Source organism: Mastomys coucha, unplaced genomic scaffold (genome assembly GCF_008632895.1).
Source record: "Mastomys coucha isolate ucsf_1 unplaced genomic scaffold, UCSF_Mcou_1 pScaffold21, whole genome shotgun sequence".
NCBI classification, from domain to species: domain Eukaryota; kingdom Metazoa; phylum Chordata; class Mammalia; order Rodentia; family Muridae; genus Mastomys; species Mastomys coucha.
In genome coordinates this window covers 53,486,930-53,496,456 of record NW_022196904.1, presented here as the reverse complement: position 1 = coordinate 53,496,456, position 9,527 = coordinate 53,486,930, and the positions used below count along the sequence as shown (strand labels likewise).

Here is a 9,527-nt window from a genome sequence, read left to right as displayed (position 1 = left end):
TGGAGGACTGCCTGAGAGACCAAGGAATGCTGACGCAGACAATGCCAGCCAATTGGGAACTGCTGTTTAGAAGAGATACTTTCTTGGGGCCAATGGGGCACAGGTGGAGGGTATTAAAGGAGCTTGCAGCAGTGTCCAGAGAGCTTGCTGCAGTCTGTGTCATTGACTCTGTGCCACCTCACTTCCAACCCCCAAGCAGGTAGAGTCAGGCAATGAGTAGTCCATGGCCCAGGCAGCATATGTATAAGCGTGTGCCTGTGTGTGTATGAGAAGTTGATTTCAGCTATTTTTCTTGATTACTCTCTACTTTATTTTTTGATACAGAATTACAATGAATCTGGAACCCATTAATTTAGCTAGGCTGGCTGGCCAATGAGGTTCAGGAATCCTTTGTCTGTGGACCTCTAACCATAGTACTGGGGTAGCAAATGCATGCCACTGTGCCTGAATTTTACATGGATGCTGGAGATGCAAACTCAGATCTTCAAAAATGCACAACAGACACTAACTGATCATATAACAAGTCAAAGCCCATGAAAGGCTTGTTGTAAAAATGATCATTTGAAATAAAAAGAAAGAAAGAGAGAAAGGAAGGAAGAGAGAGAGAGAGAGAGAGAGAGAGAGAGAGATTGCAGCAGAGCAAGAGAAAAGAGAAACTATATCAAATACTTTAGTGTTTCATTGCTGAGTTGAACTATGATTCTCACAGATACATAAGTTGAGGGCCTAAGTTCTAAAACTGCTTAATGCCATCTTATTTGAAAGCAGAGTCTTTAAAAATGTAACCAAGTTAAGAGAAAGACACTTTGGTGGTTCTAATACAACATGGCTTGTGTTGTATGGGATGTACACCTGGAACTCAAAGAGCATCAAGGACTGCTAGCTACTGACAGTAGCAGGAACAGGAGAGATGCCACCCAGGGTCCCACAAGGAGTAGGCTGGTGCTGTGATTTCATATTTGAAGAATTCACAACTATGAAAAAAATTAAGTTCATATGTTTTAAATGGCCATAGTTTTGTACTCTGTTAAAGAAGACCAAAGAAATGAAGATGGTGAGTTACTGAAGGTCTTCTACCTGAGATGGGAAGGAAACAACAAACTGTGCTACCATTTCTACTCAACTGAATATGATGGTCCTAGGACATGTCAGAATCTTCAAAAGAGGCCAAGAAATAGAGTGAAGAACAAGAATAATATACTGAAAGCACAAGAGCAATGTACTGAAAGAATCTACCAAAATTAACTGGGGAATCTAGCGCTTCAGAGGACAAATGTGCAAAAAAGCACATACACTTTTGAAATGCAGCATTTATAAATGAAAATTAAATATGTTACAATAATGACATTGAAAGACAGTAACTATTGATGAATAATTCTTATGAAAGTTTTCTAAAATACTTGCACTGAAAACTACAGCAAATTCTTGAGAAAAATAGGGAAGAGCTATTTAAATGGAAGGAAGCATCATGTTTATGGATTAGAGGGCTCACTGTTTCAAGGACATCAATCATACATCTGTTAGTCTAAAAATTCAATAGAATTACAGGAAAAGTATTGAGAAATGAGTCATATGATACTAACATTAACCTAAAAGAATATCCACGGAAACACTGAAGTAAAAAAGACAAAAATCTCACACCACCAAGATATGAAATTCTATTATAATGAGTGTATAGACAGAACCCAGACTGTTGTCTGATACACAAATGTGACATGGCAATGAGGAAAAAAATATTCTCTCTCATTAAATGAACTGGGTTGATGGAATACCAACAGAAAACAACGAATCTCTATTCTTAATAATAGCTTATAAAATGCATAAGATTAATTATAGATGAATGAGAAATCTCAGTGTGAAAAGTAAAACCGTGAAGCTCCCAGGAGAAGACATGGAATGATCTCTCCATGACCCTGGGGAAGGTAAAGAGGTTTGAAACTGGGGAGAAAAGTGTAGATGTATTAGGAAGTGTTGATGAATTGGTCTACAATAAGAGTATCCATTTATTGGAAGATACCATCAATGTTTAATTCCAAAGACAAGTCTGTGAGGTCAGAGGCATAAGATGGAAATATGCCTCTCAGAAAACATGAAGAACCCCACATTCAGTTAATATGAATAAGCATACATCTTTATCCCTTTTTATTAGTTTTATTTTTAACATTTACACTTACTGCTTCAATAAATAATGGTAACATTCTACTTACCACAATGTAGTAGTTATAAGACACATTATGATAACTGGACATTATTAAGTGTCCAGTAACCATACTAGATGACCAAAGATAGGATGTGTGATACAAACTAAGGAGCAACCTCCTAGTAAATGCTGTAAAAGTGAAACATTAAAAACTAAAGGAAAACATCTATAATTTAAAAATTTTACATTAATTTTATTGTATGTGTGTGTGTGTGTGTGTGTGTCACAGCACCTGTATGAGGTCAAAGCAAAAGTTGCAGGAATACATTCTCTCCTTCCACATGTTCGTGGGTCCTTGGGTCTTCAGACATGATGACAGGTGCTCCTGCAAACTGAGCCATCTCACTGACCCAAGTTTATGAAATTTTGATTACCAATGACAATGATAGAAGACAACACAGTAGGAATAAATGAACAAAAACATATTGGACAAGTAGAGAATAGATATCAGAATGATCAAGTTAGGGAGACCAATGATACACTGAATGCAAGTGGACTGGGCAGTAAATGATATTAAAATATTCAGAGCAGGAAAAATCAGCTGTATATGATCTCCCAGGCATACTTTAAATAGGAAGTCATGAGTTTCAGATAGAAGTAAATTTAAATAAGATGTGCTGTGCAACCAGAAGGCATGAGACAGGTGATGTTGCTTTACCAGTATTAAAGAGAAAATAAGCCTGGGAATAATATCAGAAATAAAGAGGAATATTATACAAAATAAAATAGGCTAATTCACTAAAGCAACAAGCATACATGCACACACACACACACACACACACACACACACACACACACTAAATTAAAATCCTTTGAAGCAAAACTGGCAGAGCTAAGAACCAACATTAAAGATAGCTTTTTGAATTTTAAAGCCTAGCAAAGAACCGAATACGTAGTGAACCCCGTGGGCCTTTCTAACTGACGTTTATAGGACACATGAGCCCAAAAACCTCAGAATACATATTCTTTTCTTTTTCAAGTACATATGGGATGTTTTCCAAGACAGAAAATTTACCATATATCAGATCCAAAACCAAGTCAATATAGTTAAAAGGTTTGAAATAAAAAGAATGTGTGATGGCCTCAAAGATTTAAGTTAGAAATACACAAGAATTGTACATATGGAAAAAAATCACTTATTTGAAAACAAAGGAGTACAAGGAAATTAAAAAATGCTTTGATTTTCAGGGAATGTATATGAAACATCAAAATTAGTTGGAGGCATGGAGGCAGCCCTCAGATAGAAATTTGTATCTTCCATCACATTTTAAAGGAAATCTAAGCTCAATGATCTCAGTGTATTCATTAAGAAGTGTGTAATAAAAGCAAATTAAATCTATAGTATGTATAAACACAGATGAAAGCCAATAAAAGGAAAAGGTGAGAAAATTAACAAAGAAAATGTTATCTGTGATGATCAATAAGTCTGATGAACCTACTGAATGTAATTAAGAACAAAAATGAGGAAACTAATTACTAGATGCAGGAATGAAAAGGAGTTATCACTACATGGTTTGCAGACAGAATGATGTTATCAAAGGGGCACTGTAGTGCTATGCCACAATATGTTATTACTTAAATGAAACAGGTGCAATTCTCAAAATGCTATAGTTGTAAAACCTTTCCAGGGTGAAATAGAAACCCTGAACTGTCTTATAGCTGTTAAACTTTGTTCTTAACTTAAAAAACAACAGTATCAACAACAAAACAACCCACAAATGTAGGCTCAGTGAGAGACCATAAGGATACACAAGCCTGGCGGCCTGATAAAGGTGGAAGGAGAAAACTGACTTCATTTTCACCAAGTTGTCCTCTAACCAAATCTACATGCACCATGGAATGCTTCATATGAATATATCATATGCCAATAAAAAAATTTCCAGTTTTATAAAGAAAACTCAAGGTGTATAACTTTGTCAATCTTATCAATGTTCAAAGAAGAAATAATATCTTCTGCAATCAATTTGAGAATATTGAGGAGTTGGGATTGTTTCCCAATTTATTCCATGATTCTATTACCATTCTTCATCAGAATTAGACAGTGGAATTTTAAGAGGTAAAAATTATACAGCATTCTTTCTTACAGATAGATATAGATGAAAAATCTTTTAACATTTAGTGGAAACTTAGCAGAAGTCAAATTTATGGTCATGGGGTCCTGTGGTTTGATGTTTCTTATCAACAACATTGGGAAGTTCCCAGAATTTGTTTTTTGGATGTTTCTGTAGTCTAATATTGACTCTCTGCTTAATGAAAGGACCCTGAATCCCTAAAAGATCCAGAAAAGATTGTGTTCATCCAGGAAAAATCACTCCAATTCTCCTACCCCAAGGTAGGTGAGAAATACATCCTGGCAATATTAGGGCAAAGGGGACATCAACACTGTCCATTATGAGCAATATATTTGGTCATTTTACACATTTTACACATCCTAATTTTACAGGCTTAATATAGTCAACCTACTATCTCAAATTGTTGGACTTTTGTTGCTTTTTCTGTTGCTGTGAAGAGACACATGACTATAGTAACTCTAATGAAGAAAAACATTCAATTGGGGCTGGCTTACCATTCAGAGGTTTAGTCCACTGTCAACAAGGCAGGAAGCATGGTAGCATGTAGGCAGACATGCTGATAGAGAGGTAGCTGAGAGTTCTACATCTGAATTGGCAGAGAGCAGGAAGAGAAAGACCCTGAACCTGGCTTGATGTTCTGAAACTTCAACCCATCTCCAGTGACACACTTCTTCCAATGAGGCCACACCTACTTCCACAAGGCCACACCTCCTAATAATGCCACTCCCTAGGAGCCTATGGAGGTTATTTTCATTCAAACCACCCTACGCATCTTTCCTGATTAGTTTGTTGTAAAGTTGGCTTTATGGTTGACTGTGATCCCTCTTATGTGTTGTCTATTCACTTGGATGTCTTTTATTTTTCCTTTTAAAAATTATCTTCTTATTTAACATGCATATGTATTATGTCTGTATGTCTGTCTGTGGACTTCATGTGATCCTGAAGAGTCCACACCAGTGCATCAGCTCCTCCTGGAGCTTGAGTTACTGACGGTTTTGAAATACCATGTGACTTCTGGAAGTTGAACGTGGGTCCTCTGCTTAACTGCTGAGCCACCCCTCCAGCCTTGCTTTTCCCTTTGCAAGTTGAACGTACTGTGATTTTCTTTTGGAGTCCTGTGTGGGGAGCTGTAAAGCTTCACCCCTACCCCTCACCTCCGCACAGACACTAGAGGAGAAATCCTTGACTATAAACAGCATAGGCATTTGATATCTGGATCTGCTCTAAGCCTGCTGATGCACTGTGGGTGGTTACAGGATTATCTTCTCCCTTTCCATAGCTCAAGCAGAAAACATAGTTCTCTTTCCCCAGACACAATAGAGGTTTTCTAGTCTCTTACATGAAAGGAGATTTTGTTTCAGTCTGTGGATTTATGAAGATCTCCTCATCCCTGCTTCCTAGCTCTCATAGGCACAAGGGCCAGTTTCCTTGGACTGCATTAAAAGTCTAGACTTCTATCCTTGAGTCTGCTCTTGCTCTGCCTCTCCTTAAGCTAAGGCAGCAACATCAGTTTGAGTGTAGGGCTTTTTTTTCCATTTGTCTTTATAAATTTGGATACATTGTTTCTGTTTACTTTTTCTTTATGCTAAGAATGGGATTAAGCAGTGAACCTACATATGTGAGTATGTAGGCTCTACTCTCAGATTATTTTACACTGCACAAATGAAAGTAGCTAGGTCTCACTGAGAACACTAAGGGCTTTCAGTCTTACATTTAGTAACAGGGATACTAACATCTCAGAACCGAGGAGCAGCCCAGTTAATGGGTTGCTTGCAGATGCTCCAAATGTCTGCCCAAGCACAGGGCATAAACAGGTATTGACCAGTTGTCCCACCCCAAGATGACTATTTTCTGGGTTGTTGATGTTATAGAGCATAGCATTAGTGGTATGTTTGGGGCTCTTAAATGTGACTCCCCAACTCAGTAAGGATATAATCATGGTTTCTGTAATGTGTAACTTCTCCCAGTTGACCACACTCAGGAGAAGTGGGTTTTCCAGGCTTATCCCTCTGTGGTGCTAGCAAGGGCTCTTAGGCACTTTCAGACTGAGCGCAGAAGAGCAAGCCCTTCCATCCCACCACCAGTGCAGATGGCTTTCTGCTTCTAGTTGATGTTGTGTGCTTCCCCTTCTCTGGTGTTTTCATTTTCCTTCTCTCCTATCTCCCTGGCAGTTAATGCTTTACAGCTCATTCCTTCACCGAGTGCCTACTTTGTGATGTTCCTGCTGTTGGAGATGGGATGAGGAATACTCAGGAGCCAGATGTACACCCATCTGTTTGCCAGATGCGTCTGCCTGCTGTCCCCTTCCTATATGCAATACTGGTTCTCTTTTGACGGGAACACTGGTCGGCTGTTTATTTTGTTTGTTTTCTGTTTTTTTAAAAATGAACCTTCTCCAAGACATTTTCCCCCTTCGCTCTTAACCTGCAGCTGTCAAACCTTATACCAACTCTTTATACTCCTATCAGTAAACAGCATGGGTATGCTTCAAGATGGTCATTTCAAGGATGCTGCATGCTACTGCTTCTGCAAACCAAGTAGCTGGACTCTCTATCCCCTTCCCACTACTGGGGTACCTTCCAGTTTAGTCACTTTTTTGATTAGCCTGTCCTTCTTTCCTAGTGTCATACTGTCTAATTCATTGGATCAACAGTCTGATGACTCAGATGTTATGGAGTCTGTGGGGAGAGAGGACAGAGTCCTCTAACAGAATCAAGAGTAGTCTTTAGGGTATGCTTTCTGTTCTTCTGGGGACAAATGGGACACAGTCTAACTCAGTTCTAACTACTCTCATTAGTACTATCTTCCCAGAATGGCAACAAGAAAGATGCCTCTGGACCAGGGTCTCGTGGCTGGTCTCCCTCAACCCCTCCTTGTTCATTTACTGTTCATTGAATTAAAAAGGTCTACAGAATAAAGTTTTGACTTGTTTTTCCAGCAAGGGATTGAAGTTAATGTTTCACTTTTCTGAATCTGTTTTAAAAGAAAGCGAGATTAGATCAGGCTCTCTGCTGATGTAGTATGGTATATCACACCATGTATTTGTCTACCTTAGCTCTTCCATAGAAAGTCTCAGGAAGGAGCTGGTCACTGAAAACACCAGGTCTTGGTGTTACTCCTGCGTGGTCTTCCTTGTCTGGCTGGAGAAACTTCCTAAGTCTACGACGCAGATTCTGGCACCAGAGGGAGTCCAGGAGGACTGGATCTGGAAACTGTTACTGGTGTGAGTATAGCACACAGTTGATAGCATGATCAAGTTGCTAGGGGTCTGAGGCCATCGTCTAGCTGCACAGGGATGCAGTTCCCGGAGCGGCCACCGAGCTAGCTCGCGCGGCCCAGCGAGCGCTCGCGAGGCGGGGGCGCGCTGTCACGTGTGGGGGCGCGCGGCGGCGGCGGGCGCGAGCAGCGCTTTAAAGGCGCGGAGGCGGCTGGAGCGGCAGCTCGGCCCCGGCGGACGGCGGGACGCGGCGGCGGCTCCGGCGACATGTGCGGCGGGCGGGGAGGCATCTGGCTGGCTCTGGCCGCGGCGCTGCTGCACGGTAACCGCAGCGCGGCTTCGGCCGTACTCCCCGCGGCGGGCTCCGGGGAGCAGGTTCGGGGGGCGGACGGGCGGGCGGGCGAGCGGGCGGGTGGTCCCGGGTTGCGGCCGGGCGGCGGGGCTGAGCTGCTCCGGGGCTGGATGGCCGCCCCGCTGAGGCCCCGCTGGGCGCTCTGCTTCCCAAGTGTCCCTGCAAGGCGAGTTCCAGAGGAGGCTGTACAAGGAGCTGGTCAAGAACTACAACCCGCTGGAGAGGCCGGTGGCCAACGACTCGCAGCCGCTCACAGTGTACTTCTCCCTGAGCCTCCTGCAGATCATGGATGTGGTGAGTCTAGCGCGGCGCTCGGGCCACACACCCTCCTGTCCGGGACGAGGTTGCGCTTCAGGCAGGACCCCCAGCCACCTGTGCATGAATACTTTGGGTCGCATCTTTCTTTTAGCTAGAAACTCCCGGCCAAAGTGTCCCAAGCTGGGAGTCAGTAGCAGAAACAGGCTTCCTTGGTCACTTTCAGACTCCCTTAGAGAGAAAACTAGTGCAGTCCAGAGCCCGGAATAGTTTATGCACTTACAAGCTTTTCTTCCTCTTTAGTGACTGCGTAGTGCCTTGGTGGGGGCCTGGCTTTTCGGCTGCCAATCTGTCTGGGTAGAATGCCAACTGTAGGTGTTTCGAAGCGTTTCCATTAGGGGGATGGTCATTTGTTTTATTTTGTGGAGAGAACAGTTATTGGCGATCCTTCTTGGAGGATTCCAGGCAGCTAAGAGTAGTCCCTTGAACCCCTTGCAGCAAGCCAACGGATTTAGGCGCCACGCCCCTGCAGTATCTGTGACAGCTTTTTTTTTTTTCTTCTTCTTCTTTTTTCTTCTGCCAGCTGGGCTACTTTTTACGATTTTTCATAGGTGGAGTCTTCCAAACCGTGCCAATACTTAGAAAGTGTTCCAGTGTCTGTTCTCTACAAGGCTGGTGGTGGGTAATGCTGGAGCAAAGGGGTGTTTGTGTTCATCAGGAGGGACTACTGTGCGAGCAAAGAGGTACCAAAGGAACTTTGGTAAAGCGGTATGGCAGGCGATACTTCCCACTCCTGCCTTCACTCCTATGCTGTTCTTTTTTTTAATCTAGTTAGTTTTCACAATGAATGGCTTCTTACCTCATACTATACCCGTTAATTCTGCATCTCATCCCATGACAGAATCCTACTTTATCAAGTGTTTGTGCACAGTGTGGGGGGATTTATCATGAGAGATGTAGAAGACAGCTGCTGTCTCATGAACAATAGTTTTCTAAGTTTACGGAGGACAGACTACAGGAAAGCAAGAAGAAGCAATCTTGTTGGTTTTGAGTTTGAGTGACAGACAGTGAGGGGGAGATTCTGCCATGGAGCAGAACATAGTTCAGAGAGAGGAGGGAGGCAGCCAGGAGAGGAGCTGCAAAGGCTCCTGGACATTTGGGGTAGGGTAGAACTACAGGACAGTTCAATTAAGTAGTGGAGTCGTTGTTCTTGTTGCTTCTGGCTTTGCTGGTGTCTCGGTGGTTGACTTTGGGAAGTTTCATAAACATCTTGAGCTTTGACTTCCCTGCTAACAGAATACATACTTCACTGGTCACCATGATGAGCTAAAAACAATAAAGATAACTTCAAGATTACTCAAAGTCAACTACATAACTATAGTTATTTTTGTCCAAAAAGTATACAAGGGAGGGTCAAGTAGCAAAAAAAAA

At 42.0% G+C, this 9,527-nt stretch overlaps 1 protein-coding gene across 1 annotated transcript in view; it reads left to right on the top strand.

Annotated features, from left to right (window-relative positions):
* Nucleotides 1-7,701: 7,701 nt before the first annotated feature.
* The window catches only part of Chrna7 (cholinergic receptor nicotinic alpha 7 subunit), a 127,546-nt gene continuing 125,720 nt past the window's right edge, over nucleotides 7,702-9,527 (top strand). The window contains exons 1-2 of the mRNA XM_031386859.1: nucleotides 7,702-7,811; nucleotides 7,996-8,135. Coding sequence (XP_031242719.1) covers nucleotides 7,757-7,811; nucleotides 7,996-8,135 — 195 coding nt within the window. The 5' untranslated portion in view covers nucleotides 7,702-7,756. The remainder of the gene's footprint in view (nucleotides 7,812-7,995; nucleotides 8,136-9,527) is intronic.